The 26996-nt window shown below is 43.4% G+C and overlaps 1 protein-coding gene across 1 annotated transcript in view; it reads left to right on the forward strand.

Moving 5' to 3' along the window:
* Nucleotides 1-26996, forward strand: part of wnk1b (WNK lysine deficient protein kinase 1b) — a 100198-nt gene that overhangs the window by 47927 nt on the left and 25275 nt on the right. The window contains exons 3-13 of the mRNA XM_080022208.1: nucleotides 1929-2149; nucleotides 4198-4355; nucleotides 8846-8934; nucleotides 12251-12390; nucleotides 13081-13160; nucleotides 13955-14269; nucleotides 14824-14893; nucleotides 15310-15509; nucleotides 20576-22006; nucleotides 24344-24436; nucleotides 26041-26118. Coding sequence (XP_079878334.1) covers nucleotides 1929-2149; nucleotides 4198-4355; nucleotides 8846-8934; nucleotides 12251-12390; nucleotides 13081-13160; nucleotides 13955-14269; nucleotides 14824-14893; nucleotides 15310-15509; nucleotides 20576-22006; nucleotides 24344-24436; nucleotides 26041-26118 — 2875 coding nt within the window. The remainder of the gene's footprint in view (nucleotides 1-1928; nucleotides 2150-4197; nucleotides 4356-8845; nucleotides 8935-12250; nucleotides 12391-13080; nucleotides 13161-13954; nucleotides 14270-14823; nucleotides 14894-15309; nucleotides 15510-20575; nucleotides 22007-24343; nucleotides 24437-26040; nucleotides 26119-26996) is intronic.

Genomic DNA, 26996 nt, shown 5'->3' on the forward strand with positions numbered 1-26996 from the left:
GTAGATAGATAGATAGAGAGATGAGGTGAGAGAAGAGTGGTGGATTAGGAGGGAGGGAGCAGGAAAGGGCAGACTGTCACGGATTCGGGATATTGGAGACTCCTCGTGTGTGTGTGTGTGTGTGTGTGTGTGCGTGTGCGTGATTGCTGTTGTATGTGTTTTTTATTTTTTTTTCTGTAATCCATCCACTATCCGTGTGTTTATGTACCGACTGTATTTTTTCCGTCCGTCTCAATGTGTGTGTGTGTGTGTGTAAGTAGCTGATACGCAGGCACTTGGAGTGTCACTCACCACTTTCGGAGGCTCCTGGGCTCAGCGTGTCCCGGAGAGGGAGATAAACGGTTGTACGCCTCACAGTCAAGATGTCGAATTGGTTTGAGAGAGCCTGCAGCTGGTTTCTGTCAATACTTGTTTGACAGATTATTATTTGGGTATGCTAAAAAATTGGTAAAAAAATAAAATAAATAATAATAATCGGTAAAGCCGTAGAAGCCCTTACTTTGCCTGGATGGACTCACGCTACATAATAGGAACTATTATCATCCTCACCATCAGAAGCATGAGCAGAGTTATTTTTGAGTTATTTTAACCTCTATTTTATAAGATTTTCATATTAAAATAAGATACCCCAGCCGAAGGCATAAATTAACACTAATTCAATTAACGATTTCATTCAGATGATAATTAATGGATAACGCAATTTGGTTCTTCATAAATTTTCACCTTTGATAGAATTTGCTTGTAATCAAGTTATTTTATTCGGTGTAATACCGGTAAGCTACTGGGATAAAAACTGTTTTAAATGAACAGTGGTTATTATCTCTGAATCACCGCGAAACTATTGTTTTTTTTGGGGGGGAACCCGACAGAAGTGGGGAAAAAAATTTCACTTTGTGAATAGTTGGAACATTGATCTTGGAGGGGGGGGGGGGGACAGCTGGTGCATGTAGGTGTGCTCACATGACAGAGAGAGCGGAATGCAAATGAGCGCGTTCAACAATCTCCTCTGAAGCTCTCTGACAGGGAAACCGGTGTGACAGGTAATATTATTTCGGGATAGTTCACAGTTTACCGACTAAAAGTAGCTGAAGTCGGCGTGGCGAAGCCGTGATTAATGGTGTTTGCTCTTCACCCCCACCGGGTTAAAAACCTCCTCCGTCATTCAGTTGAATGTTCCATCGGCTGCTTCCAATTTTGAAGATAATTGATAACGTTGCCTGCCTAAACAACCTATTAAATCTCAATATGTAATAAATCTAACACATACCAGATGTCAGTATCATCTGTGAGGATTGGTAATAGCCGGACTAATGCTTTTATACCTAATATACCTGATAATATGCCCCCAAGGACCTACAGTAGCATGGATAAATGTTTACATACCTTTAATGTCTAATTGCAAGTATTTTATAACAGAGGAATGCTGGTGTCGGCTTGGAACGGCGTTCATGAAGCCGGATTTGTTTGCAAATCTGGATTAGAATGGCAAGATTAATAACGATCATGAATAGTAATATTCAAAACATGTTCAGTCTGACTGTTGACCAGTCTTTTTTTTTTTTTTTTCTTTCTCTCCCCAGTGCTGATATAGGTTCTGTTTGCCTTTGCTTCTTTTCTTTGAGTTTCTATTGAGCCATGCATATGAAGCCTCTGTGCACAATTAGGACAAGAGTGTTTTGGATTTAATGAGAGAAACGGATGTAAAGTGAGAATTCATTCATTCATTCATTCATTCATTCCAACAAGAGAGACCCGGCCAGGAAAGGAGCTGAAAATCTGAGCAGATGTACCTCATAAAGCACATAAAAGGCATCGCACCACGCTATAAAACAGCATTTATTTACAGTGAACTGTATATCTTGTTATTTTTTTTTGTTTGTTTGTTTTGTTTTTTAAACGACTTGTACGTCCTCTCTGCTGTCGTCCAGCTACCTGAAGCGCTTCAAGGTGATGAAGATCAAGGTCCTGCGGTCCTGGTGCCGGCAGATCCTCAAAGGCCTTCACTTCCTGCACACCAGAGCTCCGCCCATCATCCACCGGGACCTTAAATGTGACAACATATTCATCACGGGGCCCACGGGCTCGGTGAAGATCGGAGACCTGGGCTTGGCCACGCTGAAGAGGGCTTCCTTTGCCAAGAGCGTCATCGGTAGGACATTACACCAGCACCTGGGAAAACACAGTCCGTAGGTGCTACCAGGGTCTCATTTTTGGGTGGTGATGAATAACGAAAATCAATTCCTGAGGTTCTCTGTGGGCTTCCCGTTTAGGGGTCACATCGAAGGACTTTGATCAGATTCCTATCCTCGAGTAAGCCGCCGTTTGCCAAACCCGGGTTGGGCCGGGCCGCTGTTTGATTGTCGTCGCCATCAAACGGAAATGGCTCGACAACACGACCACAGGCGCGCGCACGCCCGCCGAACAACCGTCGTACACATTGTGCGCATTAACGGACGACACCGGGAATCGCGCGCGGGTGCTTTAGACGTGGGTTTTATGTCCGCCAGACGAACACAAAATGCACCCGCCCGCCCTCCGGCGCTACGCGGAAACCTGCACGTACGCACCGCGTCGGTGGTTTGGCCCCCAGCTCCGTATTAGAATGGAATGTTTAGGGTTTGGTTTGTGAGGGAGGGAGGGAGGGGGGAGTGAGCGTGAGGAGTCTGACGGGTTCATTTGTGTATTCTATGTATTTCGTGAATGTCCCCCAAAGGCTTCTGGTGTGCTGAGAGACAGCGTGCAGTGAGACAGCTACCACGGTGATTCTACACCTTTTTCCTGTCTAGGACTCTCGATTTGATCCGCATTAGGGCACGGACCCCCCCCTTCATCTGATGAGATTTTTGTCTCAGGGACCCCATTTGGTCCAAGCTTTCATACCTGTCTGCGTTAGCTACAGAGGTAACAGATTAATAGGATCGAAACAGTCGTTATTGTACATTCTGCCATGGTGCTAACATCTTGTAAATTAAGTTAAAATTTCAATTATTATAAAGTTAAGTATGAAATGTTACTGTCAATCATTTAGAACCACTGCTCTCCAACAAGGAACCAATTGTCAACAGTTGTCGAGTCATTAAAAAAAAAAAAAAAAATGTCATGATTACATATTTGTGTACAAGCATCTATATACACACCGACTGAGGTGAACCGCAGCTATTCTGGAAATTTCTTTTTTTTTTTTTTTTCTTTTTTCTTTTTATAAGCACGTTCGTCTGACGTTAATATATGCGTCCTCCTCGGCTCGCGCAGAAACCTCAACCGCATCTCAAGTTGTCGTGGTTTTAATGTCTCAAACATAAATCAACGTCATGGCTGGGCGGTCATGAACACTTACACAGTTACGCAAAGGTACGTTGTGGGACATGCATACTGTACACAGAGCAAATGTTTCCACCACCGCAACTGTTGAAACGCTCACGTCCCATTGAGCAACAATCGTTTTTAATGTGCTTTCACTGACTCGAGGTCCTGCGTGTTTTTCCCCGCATTTTATCCTTTTTTAATTGGTTTGCATTATTTTGTTATGCTCGCCGCAAGACCGTTTTACCACCGGGGATGACTTTTTAATCCACTGTAACGCTCTTGTATTTACGGCTATTCTTTTTCGTAAGTGGTTGTTTCTCACTGCTACTGTATGAGCCCTCAAACTAAATCATTTCAAAGCGCGGGAGAGATATGGAGTTGGTTCTATCGAAGATTTCCGCGAGTTGTTTCGTAAATAAGTTGAAATCAAAACTTTCAAGGAACCGGGTGAAATGGCATCCCAGGATCCCGCCCGAAGGACTGTTTATGAAATAACGAATAGAATACCGCAGCAGGCGTGCTGAATAATATAACGTTGAATAACCTTGCCATTACAGTTTCTCTGTCTGATTGCACTTTTCAAACATTGAGGATAAAAAAGATGAATTTAGATGAGAAAAATTAATCGCTGCGTTGATACTTGTTGATTTTTACGTTGATACGGTTCTTTTTATTTATTTTATAATTTTTTTTATTTTCCGAAATGTAAAAGTTCACAGGTTCTATGCTTGCAAAAACAACACGTGTCTCTCCGGTGCATGAACGTGTATGTCAGAGACGGTGTATTTTAAGAAAGACGTCGATAATAACTTTTTTTCGTAAACCTTTATTTGAGCGTGCGCCGCGCCGTATAATTAAAAATAACAGCGTGTGTCGGTGTTTACTTCCCAGGCACCCCCGAGTTCATGGCCCCAGAGATGTATGAGGAGAAGTACGACGAATCTGTGGACGTTTACGCCTTCGGCATGTGTATGTTGGAGATGGCCACCTCAGAATACCCCTACTCCGAGTGCCAAAACGCCGCCCAGATATACAGACGCGTCACCAGTGTAAGTCCATGCTCGTTCTGTTATGTTGTGGGGGGGCGTGCGTGAGTGTTTGCTGGTCTTTAACCAGACGTTGGGGTGGACATACAGGATGGGTGCATATATAGTTATGTCTTTCTGTGAGTTTCCCCCCCCCCCCCCCGCCGTCAGCATAATCTCCCCGTCTATAGTATTATTAAATTACCGTGTCTGTTTATCGCAGTACACTGTCGATAATCTCCGGGCGCTTTTGGTTCTGAATGAAAATCGTATTTTTTCTAAAGGTAGCGTCAGCGTCAAGGGAAAATAAATATAATCCTGAATAATTTTACACTACCCCTTTAATATTTGCCTCGCTCTCGCCGCCTCACTCACTCTCTCGCTGACTCGTTCGGTCACTGGACGGAGGCAGTTTATTTAAATGTAATCTATTTAAATGTTCCTCCTTATGGAGATGCTTCAATCCCCGCCCTGGAACATGTACATTCATGTTTGCTCAGTTACATAATCTTGGTTTTCTAGCTTGTCAGCAATGCCGCATGAGGCCTTAAACACCAACGTCCAGACAATTAGGAGAAAATGTGAAATCGTGTGTAAATTTATAAAACATTTTTTTTTTTTTACCTCTGCCTTGATGTCACATCACAGCGATTATGCAAATGATCGATGTAATGAAGAATCTAGAGGAAAAAAACAAAAAACTCCCCTTTTGTCTTTTAAATCCCGTTTAAATACAGGGGAATTATTTGTGCGTTGGTTGCTTTGTGGTGTTAAACCTTTTCTATTCTGAGTGAGATGGAGAGTGAGAGGCATGGGGAGAGTGAGAGACAGGGAAAGAGGAGACACATAACAGAACTGATGATAACAGATGCAGTCAGAGTGTCTTAATCTGTGTGCTGCTGAGGTCATTATCCCTCTCTCTAACCACACACACACAAACACACACACACACACACACACACACACACACACACACACACACACTCTCATATGCTTCACATACACAATCACTGGCTGATACACACAAAGTCACAACAACACATAAGCATACATAGACACAAACAGAAGAGACACACACACACACACACACACACACACACACACACAATTCGATGAGACAGCTGTCTGGTTGCCCTCCACTGGGGACAGAGCTCAGACGAGGCTGACAGTTAGGGCTAATGGGCCAGGGGAATTTACTAGAAGTCGATCTCTCTCTCTCTCTCTCTCTGCTCATAACTACGTCTCATTCCCTCTTTCCCTCTCCGCATCTCTGCTTTTTCTCTCCAAGTTATCTGTCTCTGGACCATTTATTTGGCTCAGTCTCTCTCTGTCTGGTAATATTATATAACTATTTGAAATGGTGCTATTGCATGCTCTTTTTTTTGCACTCTGTTTGTGTGTGTGTGTGTGTGTGTGTGTGTGTGTGTGTGTGTGTGTGTGTGTGTGTGTGTGTGTGTGTGTGTGTGTGTGTGTGTGTGTGTGTGTGTGTGTGTGTGTGTGTGTGTGTGTGCGCCCTCATGCGTATCCGTGATTGTGTGTGTGCGTATTCTTAATACGACGGGCAATAAATAACCTGTATTATTAAGTACCTTTCAAACTGCAGCGGCAAAAATCTTCCCGTCTTGGAAGGTTCCATTTTTGTAATTGACAGAAGGTACCGCAGCGGTAAAAACAACCACTCAAACTTCCAGCACCGCAGTAACGTCGAACAGACCATCCAGTAATATTCCATATTTTTACGACCTTATTGCGAAACAGCCTTCACGTCTTATCCCGCATATTTCAAAATGGTGAAAAAAGCAATGCTCGCCCATTTCTGGGTTTTGAGACATCGTAAACGCTATATTTAATGGTGTTATATAACTCGTTTGGCTCGCTACACCTGGATTTAAACTGATTCCAGGTATGATAGGTAGTTTGGATAATCCTATTTTAAAGTATGGATGCACGGGTATTGATAGGCTGCCTATTCCTTGCTACTAGTATATTAGTTAAATACCTAATAAACAATCCACATAATAAGAGATTTGTATACATCCAAGGTTGTTGGCGTTGGCAGCAGCTCTGGATGTTAGTATGTCTATTTTTCAAAAAACTCAGGGGAATAAATACGGATCAGTCGGTACCGAATGTATTTTACTGCTGCCTGAATGAGTCAGTACTGACATTCACTAACGGCTTGGTATGGCTCTCTCAACAACATCTGGAAGATTAAGCTGAAGACAGCGATATTGCAGGGTTGTAAAACTATTGGGAAACGACAAAGGACCATCAAGGAGCTTAATGAGAATCCAACACGTCCCTTAAATCATCACTTTGAGACCTGGAGGCTCATGGCTTCGGGGTTGAGATCTTTATTCCCCTTGGAAAGATACATTTTATTCCAAGTCCCTCAGGAAAAACAAGCCTATTCCATTGCGCTCTCGGCGCTGTCCAGTCTTTCGATGTCCCGCGATTTTGGCCACAGTCCCCGCCCGTTGCTGCGTTCCTAGCAGCACTTTGTCATCTTGTGCACCACCTTGCGAAATGGCCGCATTTTTGCCACTGTTGTGTGAAAGGGGGTTTAGACCAAGCTCTGAAAAGTATAGTCACCATAAATGTTGTAAAAAAATATTAGTTATTACTTTCACAAGCAGACGGCTGACACTTTGAGCTCTTAACTTTTTTATTTTTTCCCCTCAATTGAGCAATTGAATTGAGGCCTATGGGAATCTATAGGTGAATATAAGGCAGCGTCTACCCTCTGCCAAATACCCCCCAAGGTGATGGCTTAACACAGAGTGAGGTTGACATGCTGTACCATGGTTCCTCCTCCACACCATTCCTTAGCTTTAATCATCCAGGATCGCTCTTGCCCTCCCCTTTGCCTCTCTCCCTTTCAAACTTAAGTTCCTTCACTCCCCCCCGGCGCTGACTTTGTTTGGTCCTTGTTGGGATTCAGTAATAGGTACCACGAGGGAAGAGTAGTGGGTGCGGGGGGGGGGGACTGGAGTGGGCACTGAGGCTGGAAGAGGTGGTGGTCGGTTCCGTCACTTTGCATGAACGGTCCCAGAAACACCACTCATTCAAACCGGTCAGAAATTCAGCCCACTTACTTTGCAGTCAGCGGACGGCGTTCAGCTGGGTTGGGTTTTTTTTTTTTGGTTTTTTTTGTTGTTGTTTTTTTTTCTCTAGCGCAAGGAGTCGGTCAGCAGTCAGGTGGTCGCCAGCACGTCCCTCAGATTACCTACAGTAACCATGCACTAGTATGACTATTTCTTAGGTAAGTTGCACACTCTTTACCCTTTTGTGAAATGTCCTTCACGGAGCACTGTGATGTGAGGCTGTCCGGCTGCTGGTTTGCCCATCCGGTCACGTTATAGCCTTCTTTCTAGTCGTCTCTCCAACACTTTTTATAGCCTACGCAAAGCGGCAGGTCAGCCGACTGATCCGTCTAAGTACTCCATTTGACTCTTTTCTCTCTTGTAACCTGACATTTTCATTAATTTATCCTCCCTGTCTCTGTTAAATCTTTTGTGTATTTGAACTTTGTATACCGCGCGCCCCAATTTGTTTTGTTCTCGACCTCTCGCTTTCCTGCATCTCTATCCCTTTTTCTCTCCCCTGGTAATATGAGCTTTATTCCACAGGTTTCAAAAAGACGAAAATGACTTTTTGATAACTTATTAAATGGTTTAGGTTACAAAAGTTATTCATTCATTTAGGTATTTTGAACTATATATGGGTTAATTTTGCATCATCATTTCCTTGTGTGATGGCTGAAGTAATAATTTCATTAAAATAAATCATCACCTTTATGCATGAATCAAGGCCTCCAGCTGAGAGCCGAGCCTCCAGCTGAGAGCCGAGCCTCCATCCGACATGCAAGTTTGAGAGGTTCCTCTGATTAGAATATTAATAAGAGTGCTTGTTGAGCTCTGATTGGTGACATTGTTGACATGCAAGCCCTGTCTGTGCCGGGGAAAGAACATCAACAACGAGGACAGAGCGTTATCTGCATCAGAATGTGAACATTTTATTCCCTTGTTCCATTTTATTTGATTAGGGTTAAGCTTCCCCCCACGGATCCGCTTGTTTCTCTGTTGTTGGTCTGAATGTCTGATTTTATTTCTTGGCTAACAGTGATTGAACTAAAGGGCTGGTAATTAAAATGCCTCCCATTGTGCAGGAAATCAGAGGCTCTGTTTGGTGGTGTGCTGATGACGATGGAGTCATATGGTCACACAATGTTTTAAAATTTTGTACTGATAGAGGAAATTTGATTACGTTTCTCTGGACTCACATACCCTCGCACTCATTGTGTTGGTTCTCATAATAGTGTCGTCTGGGCTGCAGATCATTCCAGTTTGTTCTATTCCTACATCAAAGGTCCTGGAAAAGTTGTGGCAGATTTATTAGTGTGTGTGTGTGTGTGTGTGTGTGTGTGTGTGTGTGTGTGCGTGTGCGTGCGTGTGCGTGCGTGTGCGTGGTTTCCCTGCCTTATTCACTGTCGTCTTGTTATGTATGTTATGCAGGGAGTGAAGCCTGGCAGCTTTGACAAGGTCGCCATTCCTGAGGTAAAGGAGATTATAGAAGGCTGCATCCGGCAGAACAAGGACGAGAGGTAAGACACACAGAAATACACCCACTGGGAATACTTGCCGTCATGAAATCTGAAGTTCAAAAATACAAATTCCTCTTTTATGAACTGAATGTGGTTCGAGATGGGATCCATGGCCTGTATGACCCTAAAATCCCAAGCCCGCCGCCACCTCAATATGTGGTTGACTTGTGTTGTGCATGACGGTTCTGTCCAGCCTTTGAGGATTGATTTAAAAATAAATAAATAAATAAATTAATTAATAAATAAGTAAGTAAGTAAATAAAAAATTAAATATATAATTTAAAAAAAACCAGGCAACTCCTTCCAAACGCTGCCAGCCCGACCACGGGCCGCTGCTTTAGAAAACTAAACAGCTCTAAACTCTCTATCTCTCTTCTCTTTCACTCTCTCTCTCTCTCTCTCTCTCTTCCCCCGGCTTCTTCTCCCTTTTTCTCTCTCGGTCCATCTCTTTGTGCTCAAAGTGTAGAAACCAGTGATTTAATAGCTGACCAAAATTAAATAGAAAATAATGTGTTGTTATACATTTACCAAATACATGAAATAAATAAATATATATATATATATATATATTTTTTTTTTTACTCCATAATGTTGAAACGTCATTGAATTGTATCATAAAATGGTTATGATGGGGTTTTTTTCCAAGGGAAGTTTAATGACTTGAGGTGTAACACAACAGCAAATGAAGCATGACGAAGCATCCAACAAGTAATAATTGTATAACATTTCAAAAGTAAGGTTTTCTTTCGATTGAACCACACCGGGGTCTTGTAAGTCAAAGCCACAGCGTTCAGACAGACAGCTTCTCATAGGCATCATGTGACTGCTGATTCAAATTTAAAATAAGACAATTGCCTTCATCTGATTCGCAGTTATACGAAGGATTGGATCACAGACATTGTGGCGCCGATTATGTTTGATGCATAGCACAAATGCGACAGACGCGTGGGTTCCAATCCATCACTCAGCTCCCTGTGGCACACACATACATTCCTTTTAATTCCTATTTCAACCAAATTAGTTTAAATTGCATTAGATTCCCCGTACTGCCCAGCCTCCCTCTAGTGTTTAATTGAAGTGGTGACATGTCCCCAACGCCAGTCAACATTACTTAATGAAACCTTGACCTTTTATTTGACCAGAAAGCCTCGATGAGATGAGGAATGTCGTTTAGATATTGTTGGTGAGCTCAGGTCCTCCACTTGCTGCTTGGACCCTCTTCCTACCACATTTTTTATTTTATTTTACTGTTTTTAACTGCCTAGCACATTAGGTATTAGAGATTATAAACGCCTTTTTTCAATGATGTAAATTCCCTGGAGTGTTTAAAACAGCTGTCATCAAACCACTCCTGAAGAACAGCCTTCTCGATGCAACAATTATTGCCAACTATAGGCTCCATCCTGCCATTCCTCAGCAAAATACTTAAACAACAGTTCACCGTTAGCTTAACAACTGTCTAACATCAAACAACCTTTTAGACATTTATAAATCTGGTTTTCAACCTCACCATAGCACAGAAACAGCACTTATTAAAGTTGTGAATGATCTGCATATAAACGCTGATTCTTAAAAAAAAAAACAAAAAAAAAAAAACAACCCCTATCTGTTCTTCTGCTCCTGGATCTCAGTGCCGCCTTTGACACTGTTGACCATCATATTTTATTAGAGAGATTACAAAAATAGGTTGGCCTCTCTGCCCCAGTCCTATAATAATTCAGAACCTACCTACACGACAGGCAGTTCTTTGTGTCCATTATCTCGAACTAAGTGGATGTTATATGTGGAGTGCCCCAAGGTTCAATTCTTGGACCATTATTGTTTAACCTCTAGATGCTCCCACTTGCACATATTATAAAGAAACACAAAATGTATTGCCATAATTATGCAGATGATTCACAAGTGTACATATCCATATCTCCTGATGTCCTACAATCTATACAGTAAACCCCCTCACTCCGTGTATTAATGATATTAATGCATGGATGTTACAGAACTTTTTACCACCGAACAAAGATAAAACAGAAACACTCATCTTTGGTGCTAACTCTCAGAGATAGAAAATTGCAGCTCATCTCAGTTCTCTGTCTCTGGAGAGCAAGAATGAAGCAGAAATCTGGGTGTAATCATAGACGGAGATCTAAATTTTAAGAGCCACATCAATCACATCACAAAATCAGCCTTTTGCCATCTAAAAGATATTTCAAAAATTAAGAATCCCTGTCAAAAGCAGACACTGAAAAATGAATCTACGCATTCATAAAGAGTAGATTGGACTACTGTAATGGCCTATTCACCGGCCTCCCGAAATCAGCTGTGCAGCGGCTACAATTTATCCAAAATGCGGCTGCACGCGTTCTTGCTGGGTCTAAAGGGTTTGCACACATCACACCTGTTCTTAGATCTCTACGTTGGCTCCCTGTTAAAACTGGGATTGATTTTTAAGATTCTGCTACATGTATATAAAGCTCAAATGGCCTTGCACCTCAGTATATAAAAGAAATGCTCCAACTCTAATGCAGGGGAGGCTGCCTTCTGTATCTATGCCCCAAGTAGATGGAACACCCTGCCTGAGGACCTGAGAGAGGACTCCACACTCAACACTTTTAAAAGCAGCTTGCTGCTTGCTGAGCCTTGCTGTTCACTACAGTCTGTGTGTGTGTGTGTGTGTGTGTGTGTGTGTGTGTGTGTGTGTGTGTGTGTGTGTGTGTGTGTGTGTGTGTGTGTGTGTGTGTGTGTGTGTGTGTGTGTGTGTGTGTGTGTGTGTGTGTGTGTCCGCGCTCTGAGATTTGTTTATTCTGCACTGGCAGTTCTTATAGTTGCACAGACATTTGATATATTTCCTTAGATTGTATTTCTCCGTAAAGGGCATTGAGTTGCCCTGGTGTGACATGCGCTTTATAGATAAAGTGTGACTTGACTTGACTAATAATTAATCATGAAAACATGCTTGTGTGTGGGCAAGGAGGCGAGGCGTTTGGAAGATGTGGACAACACGTTTTGTAACGTGTGTCTGTGCTAATGGAATACCTCTTCTTACCCATTAGCCCAACTGTGCTGGAAGCCATTTGACTGAGACCTGATTCTGATGGGGAAATCTTATTATCATCAATCAATCAATCAACCAATAGTTTCGCCTTTCCTTTCTTCATCCTCCTACACTCTGTAGCTCCAGCTCTCTCCCCCTAGTCCTATCTATTCTTTCTTTCCATGTAGGCTTGAACCGCTGAAGGTGGGGGACGGGAATCAACGGTGTCCAAATATTGGTGTTCAACTCTCTCTTTCTCTCTTTCTGTCTCAATCTGTGTGATTCCAGGTATGCCATAAAGATCCTGTTGAACCATGCCTTCTTCCAAGAGGAAACAGGGGTCAGGGTGGAGCTGGCTGAGGAGGACGACGGGGAGATGATCGCCATCAAACTCTGGCTCAGGATAGAAGACGTGAAGAAGCTCAAAGGCAAGAAACATTTATTTATTTATTTTTGATGATGGATCAGTGTGTCCGTTAGCGCATGCATTTATGTCTCATTTTCTTGGCGCAAGAAAGTGCGGCAGAGATGTTGATGTAGAGGACTTTCATCCGTGTGTGATTTTAGCGAAGACTGCAGAGTTGGATAAACAGGTGTCGGTTCATTTGAATGGCGTCTCACATGATCACGTGACTTGATGATATGACGATAGACCCGGAGTCGTGGATGCATCTTTATTGGGGCTTTGTCTAACAAATGCAGAGATATTTATGGTAATAACAGGTCCCTTGGAAAGTCATCAAATATTTTTTTGTTAGAATTCACGAGGTCAGTTTTAAAATAAAAAAACACTTATCCAAAATTTTTCACGTTCTTCTGCATCAGTTAACATTTGTGACGTTATAAAATCTAAATACTTGCCATTCTTCTCCTACATCTGCTATGCTTGTCTTATGTAGATTGACCCAACTCATTATACCCTGTCCAAAGTGATGCGGAAGTAATGGTTCGATTTATTCCAGTACCTAATCACTTACACTGACCTGTAATACTTTATTGACATAACGAGATGATGTGTTTAAGAATCACTCATTACTTTCATAAGCAATTGTATTAAAAGGTATGAAATAGATCTATCTGATCCTCAATCAATGACTTTTAATGTGTGTTACGGCCAGGCAAGTACAAGGATAACGAAGCCATCGAGTTCTCCTTCGACCTGAACAAAGACGTCCCAGAAGATGTGGCCCAGGAAATGGTAGGTGGGAACAGAGCGTGAGAGGAATGGAGGGGGGGGGGGTGAGGGAAGCGCACAGGGCCGTTTCTAGCTTTTCGGGGCCCTATGCAAAATATTGTTTGGGGACCCGTATTTTGTGAAACTGTGGTGGCGGGGATCCGGGGTGGTCCGGGCCCATGCATTTTACGTTGAAATGCATCAATCTGGTGCACTTTAAGAGGAAAAGAGAGATCCGGGAAAGACTCTCAACATATTTATTTCCTCTCAAATTCAAATCCAACATCTGAAGTTGACCCCAGCAACTTAAACCTACGGAAAATGAAAATAAATGGGAAACGCTGGGGCTCCCCTACAACAAGGAACGCCCCAAAACTTACAGGGCTTACTCAGTCTGCATTATAACATCTCTGCATTTTACAGCCTGAATTTTCCTTAAAATATTTTTTTCGAATTTTAGGAACTGAATGCAAATATTGCAACTAATAAATAAAAAACATATAAAATGTTTAGTAAATACATTTTTATTTTAAATAAAATTAAATAGTCCACTACACAGAATTAACATAAAATATATTAGGCCTAAATTAAGCGGGTGCTTGGCTACCAAGAGAAACCGGTCATTTTAATAAATAATAAATTAATATATGGCAGCTAGCTGTTAGAAGAGAAGACGGCATGATGGAGAGGGAGACTCATGCAGGAAGCAATATATCTTGAATTCAACAGTTTTTCTTTTGATATGTCAAATGTAAACTTAACAGCTTCTTTACTCCTCTCCGAATTGAATTGAATTAAAGTAAATCGTCCTCCGCCAGGTTGAGTCCGGCTACGTTGCCGAGGGCGACCATAAGACCATGGCCAAGGCTATCAAAGACAGAGTGTCCCTGATCCGGAGGAAGAGAGAGCAAAGACAGCTGGTACGAGAAGAGCAAGAGAAGAGACGGCTAGAGCTGGAACAGCAACAGCAGCAGCAACAGCAGCAACAGCAGCAGCAGCAACAACAGCAGCAGCAACAGCAGCAGCAACAACAACAGCAGCAACAACAGCAACAACAACAGCCACAACAACAGCAGCAACAGCAGCAACAACTGCAGCAGCAGCAAGACCCGCTGAAGCCCTTACAGGCACAGGTCAGTTTGAAGTTGGTAGATACTCATAAGTTTGTAGTTGAGCAGCTGCTTACCTCCAGCCTGTTGGTTGGTATGGATCAGCTGAAGCGTTTGGACTGATTGTTCGTTTCGATAATTTTGAATTCAGTTTTGTATGAAAGTTCATTCTGTAACGGTTAAACTGTCGTGTTTACGATAGTTCAAAAAGACCCCGGTGATTGTTTTCCTTTATGCCGTGACCTCATTGTTTCTTGATATATTTAATTTGATATGAATTAATAACATTATATATATATTTATATATATATATATATATATTTATATATAATCTTATAATGAAAACAAATTTATTTTTAAGTCAAGTCATTTTTGACCCGACTGATGCATTTTAGGGTAAATAATCTTGACATTATGTTATTAGTATGTCAGTGTTTACGAAGCATTTTTGAAGCAGTATATGGAAAATCTGTTTGTTAAAGGTAGTTCATTTGTCTGTTTGTTTGTTTGTTTTATTTGTATTACTGTATTGGATCGTTCATGTATGTGTACATTTCCGACCTTCGCAACGATTCCAGGTGGAGCCAGAGGAGGGTGAGGCGGAGCAGCAGCACCTTCATTACCAACAGAGTAACCTCTCACATCCATGTAAGACACATGCTTTGCCCCGCTGACGTGCACCTCCAAAGGGGGCGCGAACGCGGCCTGTTGGGGCCTTCCAGGGGCGGGAGGGTGTTTGTTTACTAACCTTATCGTGGAGTCCAGCACGGAAACGCTTACATCGACGCACCGGAAAGGACGAGCAGTTTCACTTTTAATACTTTAAATACATTTAGGAGGTGATGGTATTTTTTCGGAAATAGAAATGTCAATGCATGCAGTCATGATGTGTTTTACTATACTATGTGTTGTATTTTGTGATGGAACCCCACCCGGCCCTTTCAGTCGATGAAAACATGAACATCACCTAAACATTGTTCCACCTCTTGCTTTCACGCACTTATATCTCTCCCTCTCTCTCTTCCTCTCTGTCGATGCTCTGCCCATTCTTTTTCGTCCCTCAGCGGAGGGGGCGTTGGACAGCGGCCAGGGCTCCTCGGCCTTCTCCTCCGACGGCCCCCACCTGGGTCAGCTGACCATGTCGTACAGCTGCCCCCCCTCCGCCCAGCCCCCTCCCCAGCCCCAGCCCCAGCCCCCTTACCCCTCCGCCCCCTCGGCCGCTCCGCAGCAGCACCCGGCCTACCCTCAGCCGCCGCAGCCAATGGTGAGTGACGACGTGCGTCAAAGAAAGACATTGTCTGAAATGGGTTTGGGTTTTTTTTTTTCTCTCTCTCTCTCTCTCTCTCTCTCTCTCGCTCTCTCTGATGCTACTTTTTATGGGCGTGTGGGTCACGTTGAACCTATCTGGGATAGGCTCGTGCCCCGGCACGTGACCGGCGCCGACACCCGGGGATCTGTCGAAAAGTGACTCATTCGAAGCATGTCGCATGTTTGGTTTTGCCGTGTGGACAATTTGAATTTGGGGGGCTAGCCGTGTGTTTTGAGCGGGTTCCGTGCTCGTGGGTGCTGCATGCCGCCCATTGTAGTTTGGTGATGAGCGCCTTTAACCAGAAGAAGAGGAGTTCCAGAAGGTATTTAATCCCTTCTAAACAGGTCAGATACACGCCAACACGTCACAACAGCAAAAATGTCTGCATTTTCAAGGGTTAGGCAGGCTGTCGCTCAGTTAGCCAGATAATTTCGTGCATCAGTCAGCTAGACAGTCGCCCACCTACTTGCCAGCTGATTTCTCTGTTATGCAGCCGCTCGCCAGTTGTCAGCCAGTTGTCATGGATACCGTTTAAACAGCCTGGTAGCTTTCCGGTCAGCCTTCCGCTCGCTGACCAGCCGGCAATTCAACTCAATCAGTTTTCAGATTTTGAAGTGTGTTTCATCTTACTTTGTTAGTTATTCTCTCCTCAGCATCCCTGATGTCACGCACCTTTCCATCCTGTCATCTCTCCCATTTTTTACCAGCCAGTCTCCTCATCTTTTCCTTCCCTCATCTCTACATTTTAGCAACCTCTTCCTCTCTTGTCCTAGAATACAACTTTCTTATAATCTATCCCTGTTATTTTTACCCGGTGTAGTGTCACACTCCCCTGTTCTGGACACGATATATACGTATATATATATGTGTATTTTTATTTTATTTTTTTATTTTTTGTCAATTGTGCCATTTCTCATTGTTTTGCTCAATTTTTTGTTGGAAAATTGTTTTGTTCATTGATAACCGGGCGTCTTTCATGGAACACACATCATTCCCATGCATTTTGCTTTAGCTTGTTCAGAAGCTGTGAATTAATAGGAGTATTTATATACAACTATTTTTACATGACTCAAAATAATTATTTTTACAACAAACCTGAACTGTCTCATTCTCCTGTTCTGCTCTCGAGCTACTTCACCATTTGAAATGGTGTTCACTCGGTATATTTTATTTGTGTTGACTTGTGACAATCTGTTATCACGTTCATGTCGTTTCAATGAAATTCAATGTTTTGGGATGATGTTTGTACCAGTGTAAGTCTGCTCGCTTTGTGACTTCTCCTGCATTTGAGGAGTTTCATTGACAAGTGAGTCATCCGTATCGTTTAAAAAGTGATAACTACTTACTTACAAGGTAATTGGTGAAGAAACGCCTCATACTGTTCATTTGTCTGTTTACATTATCTTTTTCAAACTGTGGGTCGACGGCCCCTTTGTGTTGTGGTTTCTATGGTATTTCCTGGTGGGATCGGGGTCCATAGCACAGCCTACAGTACACACCCGAAGAGAATCCCTGTCCCGTCTACAAAACCACTCTGGGATGTCACATTTCCACCTGTGACCGTCCCAAAACAACCTCTGTCTATTTGATTATCCTCCACCGTATTGGTAATAATCCTAACCATCTTTCAATGCGGTCTTATTTGACGCCAATATGCTGTTAAATATGAGATGAACCCCACTCTCACTATATCATGACAAAGCAAAAAATTGTGGCTTTTCTACTTTGCCAAAAGTTCCTCTCTGGATCTGCCTGTTGTAGCTTGTAAACACCAACTTCATTAAGACGGCTGTATCTTTTCAGCCAATCTCTAATCGAAAAATCTTTTCATGTCATTTGTGCGCGCACATAAATTAGATTGGCTTCTAATAGCTTAACTGCATTCCTTGCCCTCGCCTACGTTCCCGTTTTAGTTTGTCCCTCTATTTATTCGCCCTGTTCTGTTCCGTCTTTCTTGCTCTCTTTGTATCATCTCACAGGTTGATCATGATGTTCTTTGTGTTTCCATCATAGCCGGAAACCTAAATGACGCTCCGTGTTCTGAGGATAAGCCATATACTTAGATATATTTTCATGCTTTCTCCAACCATCATTGTCTTTGTCCATGTGTTGTGCTGTGGTTTTGTTTCAAGTTGTGTTTCTATAGTTTTGTGTTCTTTTTGTTGTGCCGTTTGTTTGTATTTGTGTTTTATTTTTATTTTTTTTGTCGTTTCATTTCGTTGTCTCCCTTCCTCCCGCCCCCCCGCCTCCCGCCTGCAGCCTCTCTCCCGTCGCCGTCGGAGCCGTAGCATGTCGGTTTGCGTACCCTCCTCGTCGTCCTCGCCCTCCTTTCCCCACCCTTCTCCGCACCCGGCTGGCCCCCCGAGGCCGCCGTCCACTCCGCCTCCAGACCTCTCCCCCAAATTCTTCCCCCGCGTTCCTCTGGCAGCCGAGAGGGATAGCTTTGCGGGCCGCCTCTCCAAGGCCCTGGAGACCGTGCTGCCCCTCCATGCCACCTCTCCTCTGCCCAGAGCCAGGCAGCGGAGGGCCAGCCTCCCCGCCCTCTTCTCCAACCCTGTAGGTGACCTGCCCCCACCCCACCAGGGAAGAGTAGATGGTTAGGGAAAAAAGAGAGAAAAAGAGGGACAGGAGCCGACACACCGGTCTGAATGTGAATAACAACGCAAATGTTTTAGTTCCGGGCTGTTGAAGCGGAGCACCGCTTGGGTGAAGTTCACTGACTTGGTGACATGTTCCTTGTCTGCCTCAGAGAAGTGTACAAAAACGTTTCTAAATGCTCAACTGCCTGACCCTTGATGTGGCTACCCTGAAATCAAGGACCCGAATTTCTTATAATAAAATGTATATTATAGCCCTTTGTAAAAGTACAATTAGAGAAGGAACTTGAAAATTAAAAACACTTGTAAAAGAAATACTAATACTCACATCAGAGAACAAAAAGTTTAGTTCATTGAATCTAAAATATGCATTTCTATTGGGATATTTTTTTCATATGGATAATAATTGTAAAAATCAATAAGATAATTGTTTTAATGTTGTTTAAAAAAAGAAAAGGTTTTAAAATATAGCACCTAAATGTATGGCAACTCTTACCTTCTGATTATAAAATCTATCAACATTTATTTTGCATTCATGTGAATTGAAATTTTCAAATTGCACTTGTCTCCACTAAGAATGGGGTGATACGAGTAGAAATTGTGCATGGCTTTTATGAACATCACATGAGGAGTTCCATGTATTATGGCAAATTATGGAAAATCAACTAACAGAGTCCTATTATATTTAGCATTTTTTTGTCCCAACTAGGGGTTGGACAGATGAAATAATCGGATTTTCTGTCTTACTGAATCGATTCTCCTCTTATATGTTCTATTGTTGTGCAAAGTCCATCTTTATTACAAAGGTATACAGCCTAAAGGCGAATAAGAAGTCCGAAAAACGGAAGAAAATGTCAACTACAAACATAGCAGAGGATTAATTGTATGGCGTAAATATGAAAGCCTTGTTTTTCATATTCTCTAAATACAAGAACATTTGGCTTTTGGTAAGACTAAAAACAGTATGTACGCCAGGTAAAACAAGATGTTTGTCGGATCATTTCACTGGAGCAAATCCAGAAAAAGTTGTGTTCAGAAGGCTTCCGAAGGGGGATACGTATGTGGAACTTGAAAACCAACTCTGTGATGGAAAGACAAACTCTTGAGGAAGTTTGGCCTGCCCGCCGTTAGTTCACATTCAGACACCTGTGCGAGTCTCCATTTTATTTTCCCGTTTTCTTCTCTTGGTTGTCTTCACTTAGCCGACCGCCCTGTGTTCTCATTAAATACAGATTGATGGATCTGAACCTTTGCCTTTTGGTGATAATCGCTAATACCCCGATCACGTAGACCAGAGGTTCCCAACCACAGGGCCTCGGACCGGTGCCCTGTTCAGCCCTGTTTTCCTCCGTTTCCGAATTGCATTAAACAAAAAGAGCACCGTGTGTAACAGGGAGACTTTCTCAGTCGCTCGCCACCCCCGCCCCGGTCTGTGAACATTTTGTGCGCTGTGGTCCGTTCCGTGATAATAAAGAGGTTGGGAACCCCTGAGATCTATCTCGTAGATTTTGGAATTTGCGGAATTCATGGAATTTCTCATATCCAGCATTCAGAGTGGAGTCAAATCAAACGTATGGAATGAGGTGCAGTGACAGGATTTTAGTTCATGTCTGCCTGGGAATGTTAGTCTGTTTACTTTCCCTTTCCCTTCCCTAGATTTTGCCTGTGTCGCTAAAACTGTCCTAAAATCGTTCTTACAATACTTACAATCATAAAATGTTGTATTGTTTAAAAACCAGTCGTGATCGAAACAGTAATTCATTGAGCTCTACAATGCCCCGAGTAATCCCATGGTAGCAGTTTTTATCAGGCTTGCTGCACTGTGGTCTCAAGACGACTTAATTCACACTATTTTTCTTGTTAAAATAGAAACTGCTCGTAACTATAGTGCGAAGTCACAAGTAAAACCCAGCTCTTAAAAACTATTTAATCCATCCTCATGTTTTTCATATTCTTAACCCATTCATTTTAAGATGGCTGGCTATCAGATTGCAGGGGCTGTAAAAGGTTATTTTAAATAAAACAGTTCCTGACCGTCGATGTATGAGGAATTCATTTCAAAAGGCAAAACATTTGGTGAATCCTTCTGTATTTAATACCCTGGTCTTAATCGTCACCATTGCCACTCTTCAGTGAGTATCTGTCTATTTTCCGCCTGTTTGTCTCCCTGTCGTGCTACCTGACCTTGTCATGTTTGTTTGTCTTTCACTCTTTCCCCTTTCTCCAACTTCTACTACAGCTGTTATCTCGTTTCTGGTCTGTTTTTTAATTGCGTAGAGGGGAGGAAAAAAATGTATGGAACTTTTCTGTGTTTCTCGTGTTGCTATTTTTTTTAAATGACCAATTGTTTTCTCCATTTGATGCCAAACGTCTGTGGATTGTCTGTCATTCTCTTCTTAAACACCATGTATCTTGTCGCAGCAGCAACCTTCAATGCCACACCATTACAGTGGAGGAGGAGGCGGAGGAGGGGGCCACTCTCACCCAGCCCTACCCGATCACCCCCCTCTTTTCTTCCCCCCCATCCCTGAACGCCCAATTTCCTTCTCCCCTCCTCCCACCGGCCCTCCAAAGGCCTACAACACCCAGCGACGCAAGAGCACATCCATCCTGGAGGCCCACACCCGGCACTTCCAGCCTGCCTACCCTCGATATGGGAGCAGCCTGCACCCGTTGTCGGGGCTGGAGGGAGTGGAGCCCCCCTCCCTCTACATGGTCAGCCCCAGTTTTGCGGCCACCGCCCAAAGACTCGGCGTGGGGGAGCCTCTGCACCTTCCGGGACAATCTGACCCAACTATGTACGGATATAAAGACATGAGGGCGGAACAAGAGGAAGCGGTGAGGAGACTGAGTCTGAATCAAGCTGCCCTATTGGACCATTATGAAGCGATGGCATACGGCGGATACCAAATGACCGCAAACCAACTTAGTCATTTCGGTTTTCACCACCAACAGATGCAAGCGGCAGCCGCAGCTGCTAGTTTGGGCTATGACCCCGGACCCCCTACTCAGCCGGCGTTTTTACACCCGCACATGATGCAGAGGATGAGCGCGCACAGCCCAATTCCTCAACCTCTGCTTCCCATGAGCGCTTCTGCTGGAGGCTTTGTGTCTTCATCATCAGATGGGTGCTATCCATCCCAGCTTGCCTCCGCTTCGCCCTACCCTCTGTCCGCTCCACCAGTAATGGGCGAAGCCCCGCCTCCTCCCGGGAGTGTTTTTGAGTTCCATTTAGCCGCGGCTGCTGCCGCGGCCGCTGCGGCTGGCGATCCAAGCCTTTTGGCGTCCAGGCTGTACCGGGCTCGTAGGAGCTCCATGGACCTTCAATTAGAGGAGAGCACGGGCTCTGGGTCAGGCAGCTCCGGCTCATACAACCGTCTCCAGCCGGTGACGGAGGAGCTGTACACATATATCAGCCCAGAGCTCCCGTTACCTCCAGGGAGTCTCCTCCTGCACCACGGAGTGGGAGTTACGAGGGACAAAAGCCCAGAACCTTCTAGTGACTCCATGGCCTCCTCTGATGCAGGAGAGTTCCAGTCACCCCCTCCACCCCCTCTCCTTCCTGCCTTCGATTCCCCCTCCGCCGCTCAATCCATCCCTCATCCGTCCTCTGCCGGGCTCTATGAGTCGATGGGGGGAGTGCTTCCTGCAGACCCCCACGGTCACCCCCCATCTCAGCAGAGCTTTCTCCTTCTGACGCCATCCTCCGAACTCCCTCCTGGAGGAGCGTCATCCACGCAGCTGGGGTCTCTTATCCAGGGCGCCTGGGTCCGACACGGAGGCGTGCTGCCAGCCCAGCCTGACATGACGTACCATGAGTCACTGCTGGCCATGCAGGCTGCAAACCCTACTCTGGTACTGAGACAAGATCCCCCACAATAAGCCTGAGTCAGTAACCTGTTGAAATTACTGTTGAGTTACTTTTCAATTAGGAATTCATTAGTTTAGATCATCGTAGCGCTCATCCTGTAAGTGACAGTTAAATTATATGGACTTCATCTGGCCGTTTGCCAGTTACATTTTCTTCATACTTGAATCTTGAAAAGTAACCAAACTAATTTCAAATGGTAATTTGATCCAGAACCCCTTTACTTATAGCCCCAGGTATCCCTTATTATGTACGTCACACCATGTTTTGTTTAGTTTTTTTTTTCGTTTTTTTTTGCCAATCCATTTTGTTATTTTTGTTTCAATTTCTTCCAGCTGTGTCTACACTCCAGAGAGTCTCATCTCTGCCTTCATAATTCCTCACATTATTCATCCCATTTGATGTTTAGCTGCAAACCCAAATGAATATCAGCGATTAAAATGCGGTCGCAAAAAAAACGCCTTCCCCGCAACGGGCCAAGGAAAGACGGAAACGAGAGCTGATGCTGTTATCTGTCATCCATCATTCTGTTGGAATACATAATTGCCTCCATACAAGTGTGGTTAACAAGTAAGGTGACGTTCTGAAGGTAGACTCTGGGACACACCCTGGTGTAAAAGCTTTAGAAGCAAATTGTCTCACCCCCCCCCCCCCCCCCCCTTTGTCTTGTCTTTTTTTTTTTTGGAAAATATCTTTTGTTTATTTGTCTTCATCAGTAAGTAATATTTGTGTGTATGTTCATATATGACGCTATATGAGAAATGTGTGTTTGTGCAAGTATATTGTGTGTGTGGTACGGTATACCTGCAGTTTTGATTGTGCAAATCCAAAGTCTATTTGTCTGATTTTAGAGCGTTAATCTAGAAAACACTTATACATAAATTCCGAGATTACAGATGTTAGACCATTGCATGGCACCAATTTGAGTCTAATTCACAGCGATCCCAATTTTGACCCGTGACTTTGTTGATTTGCACGGACAAACACACAGAAACATACAACAAAACAACAAGGGGGCGTGGACTTAGCACTAGCTCTGTGACTGTAACCCAGATACACATCTCATTTGTATATTTGAGATTATATCTACTGTTTTTGTGTTTTGTTGCTTACGTCCTCGGCTTTGAGTCGCTCGTTCCAGCGTGCCGCCTTCATGTCCCGTTCAGGCAGAGAATAAAGCCCTCCGACTCACGGTTCAAAGGCCACAGATGACTTTGATTGAAAACCCTTAGAAAGCTGACGTCAGCGTTACCAACTCCTCCTTTCCTTTGTTTCTCTTTACTACATTTCTTCATTCCCTCGCCCTCGTCTTTTTTTTTTTTCTTTTCTTTTTTTTTTTTTCTATTTTACTTTGCTTCTCTATTCCATGATGCCTCTCTTTCATTGTTTCCGTGCTTCTGCTTCTCTAAGCAGTGGCCACGTTTGAAGGTAGGTAATAGAGCATCCGGTGCAAATATACTTGCGCAAGCTCGCCCTACGGTATGTGAGTGGGAGTTTGGGATCAAGTATATATTCACCCATGGCCTTCTAAGGGTTCATTAGCTCAGTTAGATCAGCCACCATCAGCCTTTTGTGCCACTGGCCCTACTGAGATGTACGGAATTTAACAGTGTAACCGTGTCAGGGCCCTCTTTTCCATGGAAGCAACCTGCTACTAGTGACTGCAGGTATTTTGGTGGCTGGTAGCTTTGAGTCAAACACTCACACGACATGGAAGACATCAGTGCTCAGAATGGAAGACCCAGATTTTATTTTGATCTTTCAATCTTGCACTTATTTTGTTTTTGATATTGAGTTTAATGTTAATGGGATTTGTAGCTGAATCCCCCCCACCCCCATCCAAAGATGACAAACTTTATTTGCCTTTTATAACATGCACCCGTAAGCCATTCATCTAGGGCCTGACCTGCATGAAGAGCCGCACTAACCTCAGCACTGTGTCCGTACTCCCGATGTGCGTATTAATTTGTCGACATGGATGTTTGTGCGTTGTGGAGTGGATAGCTCATTTTTGTGTCCTTGTGTGTGATTGCGTGTATATGCATGGCAAGAATCTATCGTGCAAAACGTATTTGTAGTGTGTGCAGCGTTAAGGACACCTTCAAAGGGTGTGTGTGTGTGTGTGTGTGTGTATTCACTGTAGGAGTGAAACTGAAACCCAAACCAGTCTGGAAGCCGCAAATGTTCTGATTCTAAATTTTTTTTTTTTCCTCTCCCACCTCTTTTTCGTACATCTCATCGCTCTCACGGTCTCTCTCTCTCTCTCTCTCTCTTTCTCTTGTTCTCTCTCTCTCTTGTTCTCTCTCTCCCTCTCTGCCGCCGAGCAGCAGGTACAAGCCGCCACCCCCCAGCCCTCTCCTGGACCCCCCTTGGCCCCGCCCACCTCCAAGCCAGCACCCTCTGGCACCCCTCAACAGGTGAGAACATAGCAAGTGGCGGAGGTGAACAATCCCATCTGTGGATTGGCTTGAAATAGTGGGGAGGAGTTTTACTTTCTGAACCTTAAAAGTCTGATGCAGTATTCCCTTCACGATCATCTCTTATTTACATTTTACATTTAGGGACTTATTTTTGTAAAAAGTACATTTGTTTGCAGCGGGTGAACTGACTACAGTCAAATCAGCAGGCGGTGGTGTGGTCTCCAGATGAATGAAATCCAAACACGGTTTCCACTTATTTATTTATTTATTTATTTTTTTCAAGGTCCATAATTGATAAGATAATATTTATAATAGCCGTTTTTATACTGTTGAACTGCCCAATCCTACAGGCAGTGTGTATCAATCGATCAATGTGTTGATCAATGCAAGCACATGCCAGCAGGGGATTTATCTTCAAACCTTCACCCACCACACCTTTTGAATTCCCCCCCATTCCCACAAACTGTCTGAATTGTTTTTTTTTTTTTTTTTTTTATAGTATGGGGGTTTCTACATCACAATGCCTCCCATTCAGGTATTAAAAAAGAAAAAAAGAAAAAAAACTTATAAAAGAGAAATCTTCACGTATCCCACCCTTTCTCATGTCTGCCATTTAGTAGTAGCACTACGTCTCTCTCCTTTCCTCTCTCCTGCTTTCTCCTCCCTTCCCTTCCACTCTGTTTCCCACCCTTTTAATCCTGCGTTCCTACAGTACCTAAAGCCACATGAACAGTTTTGGCAAAAAAAAAACATTAACCCTGTTTTTCAGTCCACAACAAGATGTTGAATAAAGTTGTTTTTTGTCTTTGAAGCCTGTGCCGTGGCTTTAAGGTAGCCGCTTTAAATTTTGGCTTCCTCCGGGAAGTGGCGCGGCGCCGGGGGAATACCACAGTTTCCTTTGAGGGGATCGCACTCGCCCCGGGCATGAACCCTTCCTGTGAACTAATTGCGGCCCTAACCCAATTGAATGTTAAATTGGAATTTAGGGAGATCAAATGTTTCAGGAGTGGAGTCAAATGGAGCATAACTTGGGCACATTAGCAGGTATGAGTAACGCCTGGATGTTCCCACGCAGTCACATGATCCAGATGAAGGTTCTTACCCGAGGAGATGTACTCTGAGATATGCAGTACATATCCTTTTTTTTACATTTGAAATACATACGAGAGGGAGTTTATTAGGATGGTTACTTTAGGAAATGATAAGGTACTTTGAAATATATCGATATTATCATAATTGATTTTATTATTTTTTATTTTTAAAATTTATGAAAATCTCGTTTTGAATTGAGCTTTTCTATACAACGATAACGACACTATGCAAAGGGCGTTTTTGGATATGAGGTCATGTCGGTGTCATTTTTGAGATGATGATTTTTTTTATACCCCTCTCCCCTACCCACTCTTCCTGTTTCCTCTTGGCACTTACACCACTGCCACCTCCTCTCTCTCCAGCTCTGTTGTTCTTGTCCGTCCGGGGTCTCTTTTCCGTGAGTATTTGTTTTGTTCATGCTTTTGACTCTCTCTCTCTCTCTTTCTCTCTCTCTCTCTCTCTCTCTCTCTCTCTCTCTCCGTGCCTTTCTTCCCCCTTTTCCCCCCTAGGTCACTCTGTCCAATCAGTCCAGCGGTGCATCGGTTCAGAGCCCCTCGCACACATCGCAGCCACAGGGAACTGCACAGGTAACTCAACACACTCGTGTAAATTAAACAAACACACCTAGCTCCGCGGAAACAGACTCTTTGTGTGCTTGCAAAATCAGCTTTTGATTTGTTTATCTGGCTTCGTGTCGTTCCATATTTGAAGCGATCTAATGACTGGATATTCACACCAATTCACGACACAATCACCTGCCAAGACGTCAAGCGGTTGTTGTAGAAAACCTGTCTACATGGTTCCCAAATATAGAGATGTACAGTAGCTGAGTGAAAACATGGACAATCACAGGCAAATACACACGTCCTTAAAAAGTCTAAAATCCAATAATCAGAATTTTTGGCCTTAAAATGTGTTAGCTCCGATTTTGACCGCTCTTAGAAATTGATTGGATTGTGATGTTCAGGTTTTTTTTTTTTTCACGTCAATTTTGGTGACTTGTGGGAATCGTCCAGATATCCGAGAGAAAACAACACCAGCCGCAATCGATCGATAAACTCATTAACTAATGGACTCACTCTCTGGCATCACATTAGAAGACGCGGACACGTCTTGCCCGTTGAAAGTCCTCCAAGACAGGAAGTGATGCTGCGTTCACGGGTACTTGGAAAACTGATATTCGTGTAGATAGCCCCTCCTCGGCTAATATTTCAGACCTGTGGGACTCAGATTTTTCTTTATATCCTTCTTACTTTTTCTTTTTTGCGAATATTGACGTGAAATAGGTCTTAGATTGCATTCATAAATGGTCTTAAAAAGGTCTCCAAAAGTCTTAAATTCAACTTGTTGAATCCTGAATAAACCCTACAAAACACAATTATCTTTGCTTTTGCTGCTTAAAACCATGTTCTTGAAATGTAATTTGTTCAACTTAAAAATGTACATACGAAAAAGAAAGTAAAAA

Source organism: Zeus faber, assembly GCF_960531495.2.
Source record: "Zeus faber genome assembly, chromosome: 21".
NCBI classification, from domain to species: domain Eukaryota; kingdom Metazoa; phylum Chordata; class Actinopteri; order Zeiformes; family Zeidae; genus Zeus; species Zeus faber.